Source organism: Erinaceus europaeus, chromosome 1 (assembly GCF_950295315.1).
Source record: "Erinaceus europaeus chromosome 1, mEriEur2.1, whole genome shotgun sequence".
In the NCBI taxonomy this organism is placed as follows: Eukaryota; Metazoa; Chordata; class Mammalia; order Eulipotyphla; family Erinaceidae; genus Erinaceus; species Erinaceus europaeus.
The window spans coordinates 146,877,574-146,899,834 of record NC_080162.1 but is presented as its reverse complement, the minus strand read 5'-3'; the positions used below and the strand labels follow the sequence as shown (position 1 = coordinate 146,899,834).

Here is a 22,261-nt window from a genome sequence, read left to right as displayed (position 1 = left end):
TACTTGTTTCATAATGTAAAAACAGACTCACCTTCTACTCGTTTTTTGTGAAGTGGTGGCCGTCCTTTCTTATTCCGTACTGAGGAGGTTTTGCTGCTGCTACTTCCACTGTTCACTGACATTCTATCATCTTCTCCTCCAGTGACTAGTGAATTTCTATAGGAGATGAGTGGAAGCCATACATCTTCCCTCCTTTCCATCATCTGCTCCGTGAGGAATTTTTCTAGGTATGAATGGCTAGAAACACAATGAAAGATGCAGTGACTTTTATGGAAGCAGTTCATGTATGACTTATTCTTTGTAACTTGTCACTTGTAATCTTGAAGGTTTTAAAGAATTTTCTATCTGTACAGCAAAAGGAACCTCCACCAAGACAGAAAAACTTCCTATAGAATGGGAGATCTTGACATGTCATACATCAGGCAAATGCTTAAGAACTAAAATATATACAGAACTTACCAAATAAAACACCCATACAAGGAATATTCCATTAAAAAAATAGGGAGAACATAAATAGAATTTCCACCAAAGAAATGATCCAAAGGTCCAACACACATGCGAAAAAAAAATGCTTAAAATTACTTTGATTATCAGAGAAATGTAAATAAATTTAACAATGAGACACCACTTTATACTTGTGAGAAAGTCATATATTTGAAGACAGAAACATCAAGTATGGCAGAGGATGTGGGGAAAAAGGACCTTTCTAGGGAATGCAAACTGGGTCAACTCTTGTGGAATATAGTCTGGAGACCTCTTAGAAATCTAGAGAAGATGGGGGTCGGGCGGTGGTGCAGTGGGTTAAGCGCACGTGGCGCAAAGCGCAAGGACCAGCGTAAGGATCCCAGTTCGAGCCCCTGGCTCCCCACCTGCAGGGGTCGCTTCACAGGTGGTGAAGCAGGTCTGCAGGTGTCTATCTTTCTCTCCTCCTCTCTCCATTTCTCTCTGTCCTATCCAACAACGAAGAACATCAACAATGGCAATAATAATAACCACAACAAGGCTACAACAACAAGGGCAACAAAAGGAGGAAAAAATGGCCTCCAGGAGTGGTGGATTCATGGTGCAGGCACCAAGCTCAGCAATAACCCTGGAGGGGGAAAAAAAAAAAAGAAAAAGAAAGAAATCTAGAGAAGAACCTATCCTTCCACCTGGCAATTTCTCTTCTAGGGATATATCCAAAAGAAACAAAGAAATCTATCTAAAGAGACCTATGTACACTGTACACCTATGTTCATAGCAGTACAACTTGTAATATCTCAAACTTGGAGCAACCCAGATACCCAATAACAGATGAGTGTTTAAGAATGTTGTGGGGAGTCGGGCTGTAGCACAGCGGGTTAAGCGCAGGTGGCGCAAAGCACAAGGACTGGCATAAGGATCCCGGTTCGAGCCCCGGCTCTCCACCTGCAGGGGAGTCGCTTCACAGGCGGTGAAGTAGGTCTGCAGGTGTCTATCTTTCTCTCCTCCTCTCTGTCTTCCCCTCCTCTCTCCATTTCTCTCTGTCCTATCCAACAATGATAACAACAATAATAACTACAACAATAAAACAACAAGGGCAACAAAGGGAATAAATAAATAAAATAAAAACAACAAGGGCAACAAAAGGGAAAATAAATAAATATTAAAAAAAAAGAATGTTGTGATACACACACACACACACACACACACACACACACGTACTACTCAACTGTTAAAATGAAGAAATCAACTCCTTTATCTAATGTTCGGTGAAACTTGAAGGAATTATGTTAAGTGAGACAAGCTAAAAAAAAAAAAATCTCACTTATACATGATACTTAACAAACAGGGACAGAAAGGGAAAACAAAGTGAAATTTTATGAACTGGGTATGGTCCAAGTGGATACTGCACTAAAGCAAAGGGCTTAGGGAAAGGAGGGAAGGATGAAAGGTGAAAAGGCTTTGGGGTCCTGGTGCATGAGAGTGGAACAGGACCTAAGTTAGGGGAGAAAATATTTTGTAGACACCTATCACAAGATGAAAAATTGTACCCAACTATAATTGTCGATAACTTACTGTAGTTCATTAACCTCCCAATAAAGTAAGACAAACAGAATTCCCTTATGACATATATTTAACTGTTAACAATGATTACATTTAGAAAGAAAAAAGTACTACTACTACTAAGGACATAGTTGTTTTCCTTCTTTTTAAAAATTTATTCCCTATTGTTGCCCTTGTAGTTTTACTGTTGTTATTATTGTCATTGTTATTGATGTCATTGTTGTTGGATAGGACAGAGAAAAATGGAGAGAGGAGGGGAAGACAGAGAGGGGGAGATAGAGGTAGACACTTGCAGACCTGTTTCACTGCTTGTGAAGCAACTCCCCTGCAGGTGGGGGACTAAGGGCTCAAACCAGGATCCTTATGCCGGTCCTTGTGCTTTGTGCCACCTGTGCTTAACCAGCTGTGCTACTTACTGCTCAACTCCCTTTGTTTCCCTTTTTTATATTACTTCCTTTGCTTTTAAATGTTAATACACATACACTCACACAGAGAAGTTAAGCTCAAAAATATAACTGCATTTTCCTTTTTTAAAATATATATTAAAAGGATTCAGTTTGTGTTTTGAGAAACTTTGAGACATACAATTGATTTTCCCCCTCTCATATTAATTAACTACTGATTTATATGTCTACATTTGCTAGGAGTGTACATAAACACCATTCCCACCACCAAAGGACTGTGACCCATCCCTCCCGCCCACTCCCACCCCCCACTGGCCCCGGAAGCTGCATGTCTACCCCTCACCACTGGGTTTTTACTTTGGTGCCCTACTTACAATTTGATCAGGTCCTGCTTTTAGTTTCCCTTTCAGATCTTCTTAATCAACTTCTGTTGATGAGTGGGATCATCCCATACTCATCTTTATCTTTCTGACTTAGTTCACTTAACATAATTCCTTCTAGCTCTGTCCAAGATGGGTCAGAGAAGGTGGGTTCATTGTTTTTGATAGCTGCATAGTATTCCATTGTGTATATATACCACAGCTTTCTCAGCCACTCATCTGTTGTTGGGCACCTGGGTTGCTTCCAGGTCTTAGCTATTATGAATTGTGCTGCTATGAACATAGGAGTACACCTCTTTTTGGTTGGGTGTTATGGAGTCCTTGGGGTATAACCCCAGGAGAGGAATTACTGGATCATATGGAAGGTCCATGTATAGCCTTCTGAGAGTTTTCCAGACTGCTCTCCACAGAGGCTGTACCAATTTACATTCTCACCAGCAATGTAAAAGGGTTCCTCTGTCCCCACAACCTCTCCAGCATTTGTTGCTGCTGTCCTTTTTGATGTATGCCATTCTTACAGGAGTGAGGTGGTATCTTAGTGTTGTCTTAATTAGGGAAGGAGAGAGGCAGACTGGGAGTACGGACCTACCAGTCAACGCCTATGTTCAGCGGGGAAGCAATTACAGAAGCCAGACCTTCTACCTTCTGCAACCCTCAACGACCCTGGGTCCATGCTCCCAGAGGGCTAGAGAATGGGAAAGCTATCATGGGAGGGGGTGGGTTATGGAGATTGGGTGGTGGGAATTGTGTGGAGTTGTACCCCTCCTACCTTATGTTTTTGTTCATTAATCCTTTCTTAAATAAAAAATTTAAAAATAAAAAAAGAAATAAAGTATTGGGTTGTCGGGAAAAAATATATATATATTTAAAGATTTTATTTATTTTTCAATGAGGAAGATAGGAGGAGAGAGAAAGAACCAGACATCACTCTGGCACATGTGCTGCCAGGGATTGAACTCAGGACCTCATGCTTGAGAGTCCAAAGCTTTTATCACTGTGCCACCTCCTGGATCACATATTTTCATTTTTATATTTAATTATTAGATAGAGACAGAGAGAAATTGAGAGGGGAGGAGGAGGAGGTAGAAAGGGAGTCAGAGAGACACCTGGAGTCCTGCTTCACCACTTACAAAGCTTTCTCCCTGTAGGTGGGGACCAAAGGCTTGGGTCCTTATGCACTGTAATGTGTACACTCAACCAGGTGCACCACCACCTGGCCTCTGTAATCGCATTTTCTTTTTTTTTTTTTTAAATTATCTTTATTTATTTATTGGATAGGGACAGTCTGAAATCAAGAGGAAGGGGGAGACAGAGAGGGAAAGAGACAAAAAGACACCTGCAATCCTGCTTCACCACTTGCAATGCTTTCCCCCTGCAGGTGGGGATTGGGGGCTCGAACCTGGGTCCTTGAGCATTGCAACATGTGTACTCAACCAGGTGCACCACCACCTGGCCCCTTGTAATTGCTTTTTTATTTATTTTTCTTTTCCTTGCTATCAGGGCTTTGAACCTATGTTATTTTATCACTCAAGAAAGACTTTTGCTTTTATTTATTTATTTTTAATTTTTTATATTTATTTTTCCTTTTGTTGTCCTTGTTTTTTTATTGTTGTTGTAATTATTATTGTTCTTGTTACTGATGTTTTCATTGTTAGGACAGAGAGAAATAGAGAGAGGAGAGGAAGAGACAGAGAGGGGGAGAGAAAGATAGACACCTGCAGACCTGCTTCACCGCCTGGGAAGCGACTCCCCTGCAGGTGGGGAGGCGGGGGCTCAACTGGGATCCTTACTCCAGTCCTTGCGCTTTGTGCCATCTGTGCTTAACCTGCTGCGCTACCACCTGACTCCCTATTTATTTTTTTATCAGATAGAGGGTAAAAGATAGAAGGAGAGACACAAAGAGAGGAGCACAGTTTTGTCCCACTGACTGATGCCCCCTCAGGAAGGCTGTGTCCTCACAGATAGTATAATGTGTGTTCTACCAAGTGAGCAACCTCCTTGTATTTTCTTTTAAAGCACTAAAACTAGAGACTGGGAAACAGCTCACCTGGCAGCGTGATTACCTTATGTGCAAAGCACTAGGTTTGTGTTCTGGTGCCATATGGGAGAAACTGGTTTCTCTCCTTCTGTCTCTCCCTTTCCCTGTCTGAAACTTAAAAAAAAAAAGGTAGGGGTTGGGTGGTAGCGCAGTGGGTTAAGCGCAGGTGGCGCAAAGCGCAAGGACTGGTGGAAGGATCCCCCGGCTTCCCACCTGCAGGGGAGACGCCTCACAAGTGGTGAAGCAGGTCTGCAGGTGTCTATCTTTCTCTCCCCCTCTCTGTCTTCCTCTCCTCTCTTCATTTCTCTCTGTCCTATCCAACACGACATCAATAATAACTACAACAATAAAAAAGGGCATCAAAAGGGAATAAATAAATATATAAAAAAGAAAAATAAATTAAATAAATTAAAAAAAGAAAGGTAGGGAGCCGGTGGGTTGAACTGGGATCATTGTGTTACATATTATTTGTGTTTTAACCTCGTGTGCCACTGCCCAGCCCCCTCCATCTCTTTTTCTGTCTGAAGAAGCTGACTCAGAATAGTGGAGGCCCTATTCTGATGAACAATAAGTAACATGTTAAAAACAGGGCAGGATTTCTGCAATGTTGAAATGAGTTTGACATGCCCTTTTTAAAAATATTTATTTATTTTCCCTTTTGTTGCCCTTTTTTATTGTTGTAGTTATTATTGTTGTTATTGATGTTGTTATTATTGGATAGGACAGAGAGAAATGGAGAGAGGAGGGGAAGACAGGGAGGGGCAGAGAAAGATAGACACCTGCAGACCTGCTTCACTGCCTGTGAAGCGACTCCCCTGCAGGTGGGGAGCTGGGGGCTCGAACTGGGATCCTTATACTGGTCCTGGAGCTTTGCCATGTGAGCTTAACCCGCTGCGTTACTACCCGACTCCCTGACATGTCCTTTTTAACTGATGAAAATTATAAAAGATAATGATTTAAAGTCTTTAGAAGGTGCACAGAGGCTAACAGTTTAATACAGAAACACTTATTCAAAAACGTGTACTAAATCTCAGTAAGAACAGTGAGAGTACAGCATCAGACTTACAACCTGCTCCTTCTCACCCCCTTTATCCCACACTACAGTTCAAGGTCAAGTAAAACACTAAGAATTTTACTCTGCATGGACATGAATAAAAAGATAGAAGCTCCTTCTCCCCCTAGAGCTACCCCAGGGAAGCAGGCCAAAGGCACTTACATAGGTTCTCTTCTAGGTAGCGCTGGGGGCTCACCTGACAAATAGTAACTCAACTCAGCACAGCAGACTCAGTACATGGAGGCCCAGTGTGCTCTGACTCAGCTCCCTTGGTTCTCTGCTTATAGAGCAGGGGAGCAGTTCTGAGAGGAGGGGCACACTGCCTCAACCCTTAACTCCTGTCCAATCACATAAAAGGGCTGAGGGAAACCATAGGATAAAACTGTGCTGCTTTATCTGGGAGAACTCCCACTAGAGTACAGAATCGTCTTTGCCTGAGGATGTTGTTGAATAAATGGAGATCTTGATGGAAAACAAATGACAGGGTGATGGTAGCTCTTTGATACTGGCAGCCACAAGTGAGCAGAGCAACCAGAAACTGAAGAAAAAACCAGAGGAAGAGCCAAGAAGAGTCCTTCTGGGCTCACAGTCAATCCTGGAAGCTGGGAAGGCTGTGCACATATGCTAAGTTATATGTACTTATGAAAAAACACAACAGAGGATGGGGGCAATCTTGAAATCACTTTCCAAGTCACATAGAGAAATATTTACAAAGGGAGGAAGCATCAGTAGCACACATGGCTTAAAATAAAACCCTAGCCAAGCACTGGCTGAATATAGGTGGCTCTGACCCAAAAGCAATGCCGAGGAAGCCAAGCTTAAAACAAAATCACAATAGACTGGTTTCCAGTTCTGTATGCATGGGGTCTAGAAGTTGCTACTATATACTAACAAACTATAAAAAGCTATATAGAGGGGGCTGGGCTGTAGTGCACTGGGTTAAGTGCACATAGTACAAAGTACAAGGACCTGTGTAAGGATCCCAGTTTGAACCTCCAGCTCCCCAACTGCAGGCGGTTCACTTCACAAGTGATGAAGCAGGTCTGCAGGTGTTTATCTTTCTCTCTTTTTTTAAATTTTTAAAATTTATTTCTTTATTGGGGAATTAATATTTTACATTCAACAGTAAATACAATAGTTTGTACATGCATACCATTCCCCAGTTTCCCATTTAACAATACAACCCCCACTATGTCATTTATCATCCTTCATGAACCTGTATTCTCCCCACCCACCCACCCCAGAGTCTTTTACTTTGGTGCAATACGCCAATTCCATTTCAGGTTCTACTTGTGTTTTCTTTTCTGATCTTGTTTTTCAACTTCTGCATGAGAGTGAGATCATCCCATATTCATCCTTTTGTTTCTGTCTTTCTCTCTTTCTATCTCCCCTCCCCTCTCAATTTCTCTCTGTCCTATCCAATAAAAAAATGGGGAAAATGGCCGTCAGGAGCACTGGATTCGTAGTACAGGCACCAAGCCCCAGTGATAACCCTGGAGGCAGAACAAACAAACAAACAAACAAACAACAAAAGCTATATGGACTGAAATTTAATTCTCTTAGGATCTACAAGAGAGGGTATGACATAAGAAAAACTGTTATTCTCCCCTCATTCGCTACATCACCCCAGGCCTATGTTTGGAAGTTACCATGTACATCATGTTTGCCTTTCAAGAAAAAGATACAAGGCAAAAACACAAACTGGAGAAAGTAACAATCAAAACCAGGCATGGCAGAAATGTTAAAATAAATAAAAATGATTACTGTGGAAATTTAAGACAACTATGATTGATATGTTAAGAGCTCTAATAAAAAAAAGTAAACAGCATTCTAGAACTGATGGGAGTACAAAAAGATGGAAATCCTATGAAAGAATAAAAAATCCTAGAGATAAAACTTTAACAAAGGGACCAGGTGGTGGCGCACCTGGCTGGGCGCACATGTCGCAATGCTCAGGACCTGGGTTCGAGCCCCTGGTCCCCACCTGCAGGGGGAACAGCTTCACAAGTGGTGAAGCAGCGTGGCAGGTGTCTCTCTGTTTCTCTCCCTTCTCTATCACCCTCTTCCCTCTCAACTTCTGGCTGTCTTTATCCAATAAATAAATAAAGATAACTTTAAAAAGAAAGCTATTAAAAAAAAACCTAAAAATGAAGAATGCTTGATGGCCTTATTAGTAGATTAGAAATGGGTAAGGAAAGAATCTGTGAGATAGAAAATAGGCCCCCCCCAATAAAAAAAGACAACAAAGGTGGAAAATACAAAATAGTCATGGACTATAGTACAAATATAAAAGACATAAATATGTACATAATACCTGGAAAAGGAAAAGAGGAAAGAGAAACATTTCAAAGAATAATGACAGGGAGTTTTCCAAAATTAATGTCAGATGCCAAACCATAGATTCAGGAAGCTTAGATAACACAAAGAAGGATAAATGCCAAAACAAGTACATCTAGGCAGATCATTTTCAAACTAAAGAACATCAAGGAAGAAGGGGAAAAAAATCCTGCAAGAAACCAAAGGGAAAAAATAAAAACACTTTACTCTTAAAGGTGCAAAGATAAGAACTATATTTAACTTCTTAAATACCATGTAAACAAAAAGATAGTGGAGTGATATATTTAATGTTAGGGGAGAAAAAATCCACCAACCCAGAATTCGTGCCCTGTAGAACTATCCTTCCAAAATGAGGAAGGTGGCTCAGTGAGTAGAGTACAGGGCTTAACATAGGTGGGTTCCCAGGTTTGATCACTAGCATCACATTAGTGCTTGGGTTTCTTCCCTCTCATAAAATAATTATAATTATTAAAAGTAAAGGATGGAAAAAACATAGCATGACAGCAATAATCAAGAGAAAGCAGGAGGAGGCCCATGAGATAGAACACGTTAGGGGAAAACATACAGCTTAAACTAAAAGTACACAGCAGTTTGCAGTGATTCAGTAAGTGCAGCAAGCAAGTAGAAAAACCTAAAAAGGCACCATAAAGTACACAGTCAAATAGTTTCTACTTAGACCTAGATACCCTCTTCATCTACTTCCTGTTTCACTTTCCTCGATCACTCCAAAGCTAACCTTGTCAGACAAAGTAAGGACTACAAAAGCTGGATAAGGGCAAGAGACCGGCACACTTTAATGATAGCTGACTGTTCAGATTATGTGCTTAATCAAGTGAGATATATTCAGTGCAATTCCAGATCAAAATTTAACCTAGATAGTTTGAAGATGTTGACAAGCTGATTCTAATATAGGATGGAGAGAAAAAAAAATCAAAATAGTCAGTATTAACGGAGAAGAATGGAGTTGGAGGACTGATACTATGACTAAAACATAATTTTCTAAAACATATGTAATCAAATCATGATACAGCACACTTAGGCTTACACAATGTTATTAAGTCACGCACATTCATTCCAAAAGTCACCACATTCATTCCAAAAGTTAAAAAAAAATATCTAAATAGGGGTTGGGCAGTAGTGCAGCGGCTTAAGCACACTTGGTGCAAAGCGCAAGGACCAGCATAAGGATCCCGGTTTGAGCCTTTGGCTTCCCACCTGCAGGGGGGTCGCTTCACAAGCAGTGAAAACAGGTCTGCAGGTGTCTGTCTTTCTCTCCCTCTCTGTCTTTGCCTACTCTCTCCAATTCTCTCTGTCTTATCCAACAACAATGACAGCAATAACAATAAACAAGGATAACACAAAAGGGAAAAATGGCCTCCAGGAGCAGTAGATTCGAATGCAGACACTGTGCCCCAGCAATAACCTTGGAGGCAAAAAAAAAAAATCTAAATAATTTAGTAGGTTTAAGGGGGGCTTGGTGCAGGCATACTGAATTGAGTGCACATGTTATCATGCATAAGGACCTGGATTCGAGCCCCTGTTCCCCACCTGCAAGGGGTAAGTTTCACAAGTGGTGAAGCAGATCTTCAGGTGCCTCTTTTTATCTTTTCCCCTCTACTTTCCTCTCTCCTCATAATTTCTACTTGTCCTAAATAAAAAAGATAAAAGTTTAAGTAGAACCTTTGATCAATGTTATGTGACACAGGGTTAACCCCTAGACAGCCAAATTGACTGAGACAAAACACACAACCAAGCAGGCAAGGATATCAACCCTTGTGGAGATGGTGGCCAATGCACAGAGAATGAGTAAGAAGAGTAGCTCAATTATTATTTCACAATGTGTTATGTAAACAATGTTATCTAAAATGTTCAATTTTCAAAAAAAATACAATGACAAATACAAATAAATAGCACAATGTGACATATATAAATAGCAAAAGAGAGAAATCAATAGATACTTATACTATTAAAACTGCAAAGCAGCTATCAATATATTCAGAGAAAACTGTCAAAAGATTAAAAAGTTTAATGATAGTATCCCTCATCAGATAAAGAACATGAATCAAAATACAAATGATAAAATAAACAAATGGAAATTATCTAGTTGAAAAATATATTTAATCTCTCATGAAATTAATAAAACAAATTGTTCAAATATTCACTATATAGGTTCATCAGTAGGTGTGAGTTGGTAAAAAAAAAAAGAACACAGAGATTATGAGTATGAGAGAAAAATGAGTGAAAGAAATTGAACAGAACCTAAGAAAAACACGAGAAATCATTAAATGGATGAAGGTGCCAGGAAGAAAGGAAGAAGCAGGAAAAAAAATTGAAGAAATACGAGGGAGGTGGCTCAGCAGTAGACTATAGAACTTGCATGCAGGAGTTGGGTGGTAGTGCAGTGGGTTAACCACAGGTGGCACAAAGCACAAGGACCGGCATAAGGATCCCAGTTGGAGCACCTGGTTCCCCACCTGCAGGGGAGTCGCTTCATAGGCAGTGAAGCAGGTCTTCAGGTGTCTATCTTTCTCTTCTCCTCTCTCTATCCTATCTAACAATGATGACATCAATAATAACAACAATAACTACAACAATAAAAGAACAAGGGCAACAAAAGGAAATAAAATAAGTATTAAAAAAAAAAAAAAGAACTTGCATGCATGAAGTCTTGGGTTCAATAAGCCACAGGAGATCTATTATGTCCACCTCCCTCAAATGAAATAAATCACGGACATCTTTTAAAGAAATAATAGTAAATCTCCTTAAATTGGACAGGCAACATTAATCAACAGACCCTCAAAGTTCAACAAATTCAGAGCAAGATAAATTTAAAGAGATCCACACAAAGAAGCAAAGGACAACATTGAAAATCAAAGATAAAGAGGAAAAAAAAATAGTGAGAATAGTAACACAAATGAACTCCAATGAAGTTTAAAAGCTGACTCCTCATCAGATACAATGGACACCAAGAAGAGGCAGGGAAGTGTAGTCAGTATGTTCAGGGCAAAAGCTGGGCTAAGGGAACTAGCATAATGGCTATGCAGAAAAAAGGCTTTCATGCCTGAGGCATTAGAGGTATCAGGTTGAACACCCAGTACCACACAAACCAGAGTGAGCAGTGCTTTGGTGTGAGTGTGTGAGTATGTGAGTGTGTGTGTATGTGTGTGTGTGTGTGTGTGTGTGTGTGTGTGTGTACCCAAAGTAAAACAACTAGCAAGCATGGCTGTGTGGACAGCATACACTTCACTGTGCATAAAGACCCAGTTCAAGCTCCAGTTCCCTACTGTTAGGAGGGAATTTCACAAGTGGTGTAGTATTACATGTCTCTCCCTTCCTTTCTCTCTTTATTAAGAAAGAATAAAAAGAGAAAAGATGAACTATGTAGGCATGGAGTCCCTGATATAACCCTGGTGGGAAAAACCAAAAACAAACTATCAAACAAGAATTTTATATATATAGCAAAATTACATTTCAAAGTTAAAGATGAAATGGACAAAAGTTGAGAGAATTTGTTGCGGGCCGGCTGACCTGTCTTTAAAGAATTCTAAAGGAAGTTCTTCAGACTGCAAGAAAATAATACCATAGCTAATCTGAATTTACATGGAAAAATAAAGAGAGCTGGAAGGTAATTACTAGGTAGTTAATAAAGCACAAATAATTGCCTATTTGCTTGTCCTTTCTTTTATAACTGATTTAAAAAGTAATCTCATGGAACAGTATGTATCGCTATAGTGCTGGGTAAAAGACAGAGGAATATAATATAGTTGACAACAGACACAAAAGAAGTGGGTGTGAAGAAAGCTGTAATAGGGTAACAAAATGACACCAGATGGTGTTTCAAATGAAGAAATGGAACCAGAAATGGTAAATAATAAGGTTAATATAACAAACTCTATAAATATATATTTAGTTTCCTTTCTTCTCTCAGTTTATTTAAAAGACATACTATTATGTTGAGTAATAATTATAATAATGTATTGGGTTTGTAACATGCTTAGATGAAGTATGTGTAACAATACTAGCACAAAACATACAGGGAGGAAAGAATGCTATGTATATGAGTAAAATTTTGGTATCTATGTATAGTAAATCTGAATTAACTTTTCTATGTTAAAATGTATAATTGTAAAAAAAAAAAAGTACTTAGAATAGTATAGGGCTGGGTAGTACATGTTACAGTGCATAAGGACCCAGTTTTGAGCCCCTAGTCCCCACCTACAGGGGGATGCTCCAAGAGTGTTGAAGTGGGTCTGCATGTGTATGTCTTGCTTTCTTGCTCTACATTTCCTCTTTCCCTTTCGAGTTCTGCCTTTATCCAAAAAAAAAAACAAAAAATAGGGAGTCAGGCGGTAGTGCAGTGGGTTAAGTGCCATGAGGCGCAAAATGTCAAGGACTGTTGGTATGCTTCTAATTCTACTTCTAAAAACCTCTTCTGTTTCATTTGGTTTAATCCCCCCTGCTTAACACTGCATTCTATTTACATAACCACTGTTAACAAGCACCACCTTCTCTCCAGGGCATTGGTGGTTTAGTGGTAGAATTCTCACCTGCTCCACCCCCTCTCCTTGTCACACCCTGATCTTCCACCAGTCACTTTTTGCTCCACCCTCTCTATGTCGCATCCTGTTCCCACCCTACTGGGCTAGTATATTTATAAGGACAAGATTGTAGTTTTTAGTTTAGCTTAGCTTGGTATAGATTGCCTTGCGTCCTGCATGAATAAAGAGATACTGCGTACAACCCAGCCATGAGTCCCGGGTCGTCTGTCTCCCATCAATGAAGCTCAGCCCGGCAAAGGACCAGTGTGAGGATCCTGGTTTGAGCCCCTGGCTCCCCACCTGCAGGGGAGGCACTTCACAGGTGATGAAGTAGGTCTGCAGGTGTCTATCTTTCTCTCCCCTCCCCTCTCCATTTCTCTCTGGCCTACCCAACAATGACGACATCAACAATAATACCTATAACAACAACAAAAACCAGGACAACAAAAGGAAATAAATATTTTTTAAAAAGCTAAAAAAAATAGTATGATTTAAAGTTTTTGAAAGAATTAAGATGTTACACTAGGAAATATCCACTTAGGGCTAAGAAGATAGCTTACTTGTCTTGCTACGCTCCAGGTGGCAGGTCTGAACCCCGGCATCACATTGGAGCATCACTGATACTCTGGGGGAGTTTTATTTATTTATTTATTTTGCCTCCAGGGTTATTGCTGGGGCTCAGTGCCTGCACTATGAATCCACTGCTCCTGGAGGCCATTTTTCCCCCCTTTTGGTGCCTTTATGGTTGTAACCTTGTTGTGGTTATTATTGTTGCTGTTGATGTCGTTCCTTGTTGGATAGGTAGAGAGAAATTGAAAGAGGAGGGGAAGACAGAGGGGAAGAGAAAGATAGACACCTGCAGACTTGCTTGTCTGTGAAGTGACTCCCCTGCAGGTGGGAAGTTGGGGCTCCAACCGGAATCCTTAAGCAGGTCCTTGTGGTATGTGCCACGTGCGCTTAACCTGCTGCGCTACTGCCCAACCCCCAACTGGTGGAGTTTTGTGGATGGTGGAAGAGAGTTGCAGTGTCTCTCCTTTCTGTCTATCTGTCTCCAATGAAGAATATCTCACTGTGGCTCAGTGATGGCTTCATACATGCTCTAGGTTCTGGTGTATTCCAGAGCTGCACAAATATACAAAAATACATTTCATATAAAAATAAGTCAACAGTGGTCCGGGAGGTGGCTCAGTAGATAAAGCATGGACTGTCAAGCATGAGGACCTGAGTTCAATCCCCAGCAGCACATGTACCAGAGTCATGTCTGGTTCTTTCTCTCTCTCCCCTATCTTTCTCATTAATTAATAGATAAAATCTTTTAAAAAATCTAAAAAAAATAAGTCAATAAAGAAGAAAAACAGAGACAAAAAGTATAATGGCAGAGATGTGATTAAAGAAAAAATAACCCAACAATGTGCTACAAAACAACAATAGGCTGTCTAGGCTTTGGATTAAAAGAGAAAGAAAATGAAGTCATAAAATGGGGTGGGTAGGCACAATGGATCAAAAAGTATACATTTTCATTTATAAAATAAGTAAGTCATGAGCATATAATGTATGTCATGATGAATATAGTTAATGTTATGTCATACTGAATGTTGTTAAAGAGTGAATCCTAATAGTTCAAGTACACACACACACACACACACGACAACTTAGTAAAGTATGTATGGTGCCAGATATTAGCCAAACTTAGTATGACCATTTCATAATATATATGCACACGCTGAATTGCTATGCTGTACAGCTAATCTGCCATATGTCAATTACAGCTCTTTTTTTTGTTAATAAAAAGGAATAATGTGAAAGGATGGAAAGCAATGTATGCCATGCAAATAACTACTGATAAAATAGAAATGAAGTGGTTACATTAGTACTAGACAGTTGTTAAAACAAAAGTTGGTAGGGTAGGAAATTTTATAATGATAAGAAAAATGAATCCATCAGAAATATGTAACTATAAACATATACATGATTTGAAAAATCCTAAATATAAGGCATATAAACTGGCAGAACTGAGAGAAGAAATAACAGTTTAATAGTAATAGTTGGAGACATCAAACTCCCACTACCAATAAGGAACTAGAAGACATCTATAGACTTAAAACTCCACTCAGCAATAGCAGAAGAATATAAATTCTTCTCAAAGATAAATAAAATATTTTTCAGAACAATCATAGGTAGGAGCATAAAACAAGCCTTAGTAAATCTGAAAGGATTACAATCATATTAAATATGTTCTCTAAGTAAAATGGAATAAAAGTAGGTACCAGTAATAGAAAGGAAAGTTAGATATTCACAAGAATGGAGAAATAAAACACTCTAGAATAACTAGTAGGTACCAGTAATAGAAAGGAAAGTTAGATATTCACAAGAATGGAGAAATAAAACACTTTAGAATAACTAGTATACTGAAGAAGAAATGACTAGGGAAATGAGAAAATACTTATGAATAAAGTAAAAAATAAGATACCAAGACTTATGGGGGGGCAGGCGGTGGCACACCTGGTTAAGTGCACACATCACAGTGCACAAGGACCCAAGTTCAAGCCCCTGGTCCTCACCTGCAGGGGGAAAGCTTCACAAGTGGTGAAGCAGGGCTGCAGGTGTCTCTCTGTCTCTCTACCTCTCTATTTCCCCTTCCCCTCTCAGTCTCTCTCTGCCTCAAATAAACAAAAATATTTAAAAAAAAAAAAGACTTATGGGATGTAGCTCAAGTAGTGTTCAGGGGAAATTGTACACAAGCAAATGCTTATATTTACAAAGTTTCCAATTCACCCTCCCCATCTATACAGTATCACTCTTTCCATATCCTATTCTATTCTATTCTAGTGCCTAAACACATTTGTATGTTTACTTTGTACTTCCCTGCATTAGAAACTTTCTGAGAGCAAAAACTTCTAAAGTTATTTACTGCCTGATCATATTACAACAGTATCTACAGAATAGAAGTTGACCACATCAGAGGTTTAACAAATATTATCTGACAAATACAAAGCCAACAACTTTCCTTAGATTTACCAATAATGCTAAGATTTAACGGTCTCTTCAAATTTCAGCTGATTATTCTGATTCACCTTCTATCAATTTATAAAATTTGAGATCCAGTATAGAGCTACTTTCTTCAAAAGTTTTGTAGTTTGTTCTATATTGTCACACATAAAAAAGTAAACATTATATAATTATTTACTTTATTATAAAAAATAGAAAATAGGATAAGATCAACCATTTAGATAAAAAAAGGAGAAAGTGCTTCACTGTGGTTAAGTTAATATTTGTACATTTTTGAATGGCAGAAAAAAGAATATCAGTTTCTACAAATTCCAGAGTACTGCAAGATAATCAATGAAAGAACAATTATACAAAGTGAACGGGTTGGAGAGGTGGTAAGGCAAATGTGATCACCCAAGACAGAGAAAAGTGATGGGTGGTAGAGCAGTACTTAGGAGTATCTCTTCTCTCATGAGATTACAAACCAAACATTAGGTTGGGGGGTGGTGGATCAGCAGCAGAGCACATGTGGGAAGCCCTGGCTCGACACTAAGTAAATAAACAAATAGATAAAAACTGGAAAGAAAACCATAGCCCCGTATAATAAATTATTAGAGTGTAAGATAAGGTCATTTCTTGTACAAGGTGCAACTTACACTGTCTTTTTGTCCTGTCGGAGAAGTTTTGAAGAAAATTCACTTAGTACCTCCAAGAAAGCCAGGTTAGGAGGTGGGTATTCTTGTCCTTTCTGATTCTGATATTTGAAAGCAAACTCTATGCCATCCCTGAAGTAAAAGAAAATGGATCTTTAAGGACCAGAACTAATCTTTCAGTGGTAAACAATATGCATAGACATGCTGGCTTTCAATGATGGCATAGCACACTAGACTCTATGCTTGAGACTCCAAACGTCCTATGTTTACTTCCCAGTTCCAGCATATGCCAGAAGAGTAATCCATCTAAAAAAAAAAAAAAAACCAAAAAAAAAAAAAAAAAAAAAACACCACCAAGGCTCCCAGATAGCTATTGCAGTTCTCTCAGTGAATTAGTACAATTTAGAAAGATAGCAAAATTTGCTGAATATATTGATTACTAAAGTTAGTAGACCAACAGAAATTTGTAACTCGCCTAACAATAAACTCACTATTTACAGTATAAAATTGTCATAAAAAATGACATAAAATGTGGAGTCACAAAATTAAATTCTTTGTATCTTTTAGATTTAGCATGATACCCTATATTAGATGACTTAAAGATTAGTCATAGTATTAAACAGTTGTGTAAACTGCTGTAAGGCACAAGAGTGAGAATGCAGTTTTCAATAATGAAACAAGGTTGACCAAATTAGTATTGCAGTGTTTTCAAAACATGATTCTCACATGACAGAACAGAAGGAAATATTCTGTTAGATTTTACCTTCTAATATTTTTAAAGTTAAAAATCTGAATGGTCTAAGTTTTATGTTTTCCCCTCAAATTAAAGATGCCCTCCTAGTAGAGAATCACTGGACTAAGATTTCTTTAAAATCTTAACTTGAAAAGTCTCTTATTTATCACTTTAAAATGGATCAAATGGGAGTTATTTCAGCAAACCAGTTCTGTATTACAGAAAGGATTTATCACACTCACTTGTGAAGTGTGGCAACTGCTTCTCGTGTCTTGATCTGGTCCAGTCCAAATGTCAGAGCAAAGCGACGTGCCAACTCTTTAATGCCACTAACATGGGCAGATGTCCTATCTAGGTTGGGACCTTGCTCTTGAACAAGTTCGTTAAACAACTGGTAGAAAAGAAAAAAGAGAAAACCTATAGCTAAGAAATACTTGTCTTATTTATTATTATAACAGGTAATGTGATTTAACAAGATTTAAAAGGCATATGGCAAAATATATCCCTCTTACTCTGAACTAGCTACACTATACCTCTTCTCATTTACTGTTACTCAATTCTTGAGCTCATTTTCATGAGAGTGATGTGATCAAATACAAACAGGAATTTACTTCTCAACAAAACAAAACAAACAAAAAGGAATGCACTTTGGGCTGGGAAAATGTTTGTAGAAATACACCATTCATAAATATGTACTCTTTTTGTTGAAGAGCAAAGGAAGTACAGGGCTGATCTTCAATGGACTGTTCTCTGTTGCAGCAGAATCAGGGACTCAGAAAAGAAAAGGTTACTAAGGGGACTTTGCGGACCTAAGTCCTTAATATGGAATAAGATAATGGTTCTGCCAAGGGTGAAATGTACTAATTTCTTTCTTGGGGAAGTCTGGAAATGTACCCTTGTGACAACAAAAGTCCTATAAATCAACATATCTTCAACAAAATATTAAATTAAAAAATTAAAAAAATAAATGGTAATATATGAAACATAGGGTCCAGGACTATATATTTTTTCAACTATTAAGCATTAGATGAAAACAAAAGACTGTTTGGGGAATACAGAGCTCTGATTTCCCTATCCTGTAACAAAACAGGCAAAAAAAGTTGTTAAAGTTGGCTGGAGGATTTTATAAATTATATTCACATTATATAAAACCGTGTCAAAATATTAACAAAAATAAAACTCCTGAGTACTAAAGAATATAAAAGCATCCATCATTAAATTATGAAAGCTAGAATCATGGATGATAGATGAACAGTCCAGACTTTTATTTATAGTCACTTTTCCTTATGTACTGCATGATTCCCTTTTACCTGTGTAAATTTCTACAGTATTCTCCTGCATCAACTATTCTCTCATCCAGATTGATGCATCTTTAAGAAACCCATAAAACTGTAACTTCACCTTCACACCTCTCAACTCCACTCTACGTACTATACTTCACAAGAAGGGCAAACGCTAGTAGTAGTAGTAGTACTGAAGCACTTATTCTTCCCTATTGTGTCTACCTTTTTAGTTTACTTCTGATTGGCCCACACTACTTACTATATGTCCCCCTCACACACAATGAAAATAAGAATTATTAAAAATAAGAATCTTCTTTTTCTAATATATGTAGTAGATTTTCTTATTTAGATACTAATTTGCCCTTTCCTCACTAACTACTTAAAAATGTATTATATTTTTCTTCTAAAATTACCATGCTTTAACTATAAACTTGCCAATTCATCTATTGATATGTGAACTCTTAGGTCTATGTTCCAAAAGAAACAGATTTAACACATGTCTTTGTACCAGAAAGTAGCCACAATAATGTACTGTTCTAAAGATCCAGTTAAAATTAGACAAGATACCGAACACATAGACACAAGAGAGTGCTCAATAGTATTAACTTCATTTTGCTTCCACTTTAAAATTTCTTACCTGCTGTAAACTGAGAATGAGGGTCTTGGCACACTGAATTTTATCAATTTGTCTGGTTTTACTCAGTGTTTCCTTAATGATATCCCCATAGTCATTGTAATACTATAAGGAAAAGAAGAAAAACATAGTTCTGAATGACTGAAACTTCACAAGATATTATCAAATTGATGAAAGAAACTAGAAAGTAAATACAAAGACATTTAAGACACATGGCTACATATTTGATATTTAAGTGTATGAAACAACTAATAATAAAATTAAAGACACACTGAGGGGGCCAGGTGATGGAACACCTGGATAATTGTACACTTAACATTACGAAAGGGCCTGGGTTCATGCCCCTGGTTCCCACCTGTAGGGGGAAAGCTTCAAAATGATATAGCAAGGCTGTAGGTCTCTCTCTTAATCTCCCCTTTCCCTCTCAATTTCAGCTGCCTTATCAAATATATATATTTTGCCTCCACAGTTATTGCTGGGGCTTGGTGCCTGCACCATGAATCCACTGTTCCTGGAGGCCATTTTCCCCATTTTGTTGACCTTGTTGTTATTGTTGCTATTGCTGTTGCTGGGCAGGACAGAGAGAAGTTTAGAGAGCATGGGAAGACAGAGAGGGAAAGAGAAAGATAGACACCTGCAGACTTGCTTCACTACCTGTGAAGCCACCCTCCTGTAGTGGGAAGCCAGGGCTCAAACTGGGATCCTTAAGCTTTGGGCCACCCGCTGCACTACTGTTGGCCCCCAGTAAATATTTTTAAAAAGATACTCATGAGTCCCTTGGAATAAACCTAAATAGGCTTCTTAGCTTCTTCTAACATGAAGATCCCAAATCTCATCGGCTTATATTCTTGCCTTTAGGTTCCAGATTATTAAACAACTTGTTCTGCTTTATATCTTAGTGCTTTTCAGCTACCAAGTTGCAGACACCACCATAATGCCAACCTGACCTCCCTGGGCAGATGACCTCACCAGTGTGTCCTGGAACCCCACCTCTCCAGAGCCCTGCCCCATTTGGGAAAGATAGAAACAGGCTGGGGGTACAGGTCAACCTGTCAATACCCATATTTAGAGGAAAGGCAATTAAAGAAATGAGACCTCCCACCTTCTATACCCCATAAGGATGTTTGGTCCATACTCCCAGAGGGACAAAGATTAAGGAAGCTTCCAGTGGGGGGGATGGAACATGGAACTCTGGAGGTGGGAACTGTATGGAAATGTACCTCTCTTATCCCACAATCTTGTCAGTCATGATTAAATCATTAATAAAAAATGTTTAACTAGGAAAAAAAAAAGACACACTGAGAATTTCAAGACAATAGGAAGATACAGGTAAGTAAACCTCCTCACTTTACAACATGGATTTACTAGACACTATTGAAAAGGTGACAAATCAGTAAATAACTCTAGTAGAAACTTTCCGAAGAACTAAAACTAAGATACTGGGCTGTTAGAAAAGTCATGACTTTTCTGACAACCCAACAGTTACAGTTGTTTACCTCTGGGGATTTGACCTAAATAAGGGGTAAGGGCAAATTAGGGTAAAAGACTTAACTGTTCATTTGATACATTTGCATTCTATCTCACTACCCTCCTAATGTATCTGTATTTTATTAACACAAAAATATGGCTGGAGAGATAGCATAATGATTATGCAAAATCATTTCATACTTTAGGCACCAGTGTTCTCAGGTTCAATCCTCAGCACCACTGATAAACTTTCTGTGAAATCATTAAAACTGGATGCTATTTCCATGGCAATCTCTCTTTCTCTCTTTCTTTTTTTTAGTCTACCTAAACCCTGGCTAGACATTCCTCCAGAAAGTCTTCTCTAGTTCTACTCAAGTTTCTGTGCACTGTTTGAGCTTTGTAATCTGTACAGCTATCACTAGAATAAATATTGGATGGCAATCATGTAATATAGAGAACTAAAACCCTAAAAGAAACCTAAAATCAAACCAGTTGTGTGGTCTGGAAAGTTACTTACTTCCCTCATTTCTTGCTTCAAAGGATTACTGAATCAATAGTTAACACAGAAACCTTAGAAAAGCATTTCTCATATAAATGGCACAGAACACAGGCAGCCAGTCATTATTACCATGTTATTTAAAAAGGAGATGTATTTATTTATGGAACGAATACCAGAGCATTACTCTGGCATATGTGATGGCCAGGTACAAAGCTGGAATTTCATACATGCAAGTCTGGCACTCTAGTCATTCATTGTGTTATCTCCTGGGCCACAACATTATCTTAAAGTATGCTTACATTTCAGTTTCTATATCACTAGAGATCCATACATGTAGCTCCATTATATAATCAATCTGTCCAACTATCTATTTTCCAGCTTTATGTCACTTGAGAGCAGGATTTTAAAAAGGTGGCTCTAACTTTAGTGCTTGGTAGGCATTGTGGTATAGAGTAGGCATACTTATTGAAAACCAGAGACAACTCCTCTCCCCTCAAGACAAAAACAAACCCAAACTGGAAAAGTCACAAGGAAGAGAACATGACTTTCTTCTGTGCTAAGAGTCTAGAAAACATGAAAACAAAAAAGGTGTTCTTTCACATAGATGTGTGGAATCAATATGATGGTAAAGACTGATAAAAATGAAGTATGTAAATTTAAAATTAAATATAGAAAAGTCAAACCCTAGCATATCAGAAAACTATCAATAATACCCAGGTAGAAGTGGTCAATTTTAGCTTCTATTATAAGCCTCTCATTTTTAATTGCAAATTCCTCAGCTACTTAGGAGGAGGAAGAAAAATAAATACATGAAAATCATACCTTCATGTAGTGTTTAAAGATGTCAGCAGCTGCATGCATATCAACAATATCATAAATTATTAGTTTGCTGAAGGCAGCAAGAAGATTCCTTCTTTTATGTAAGGCCTCAATTTTATTAGCTTCATCTTCTTCATCACCCTCTAATCACAGAAAACAAACTGGTTATGAATTTAGACCTTTTATCCAGAGTAGAATACAGAGAGTCTATATAAGTGAAAACCAGCTTCTGTTAATAACTTTACAAATAGACAATTCAGTTTTAAATAATATTAAGAACTGTAGTTATACTGATTATATTAGCACATTATGTTTATTTTATATTTATTAAGTGCTCAGTAGGCGCAGACAATTTAAAGCTCTTATTTCATAGGAGACTGTCATTAGAAAACACTAAGCTAAGAAAACT

The 22,261-nt window shown here is 38.3% G+C and overlaps 1 protein-coding gene across 4 annotated transcripts in view; it reads right to left on the bottom strand.

Moving 5' to 3' along the window:
• The window catches only part of STAG1 (STAG1 cohesin complex component), a 445,812-nt gene that overhangs the window by 13,316 nt on the left and 410,235 nt on the right, over positions 1-22,261 (bottom strand). For all 4 annotated transcript variants that reach the window (XM_060196862.1, XM_060196869.1, XM_060196854.1 and 1 more), the window contains 5 exons: positions 21,856-21,995; positions 19,071-19,172; positions 17,393-17,541; positions 16,421-16,549; positions 32-237 (listed from right to left, as the gene is read on the bottom strand). In XM_060196862.1, coding sequence (XP_060052845.1) covers positions 32-237; positions 16,421-16,549; positions 17,393-17,541; positions 19,071-19,172; positions 21,856-21,995 — 726 coding nt within the window. The remainder of the gene's footprint in view (positions 1-31; positions 238-16,420; positions 16,550-17,392; positions 17,542-19,070; positions 19,173-21,855; positions 21,996-22,261) is intronic.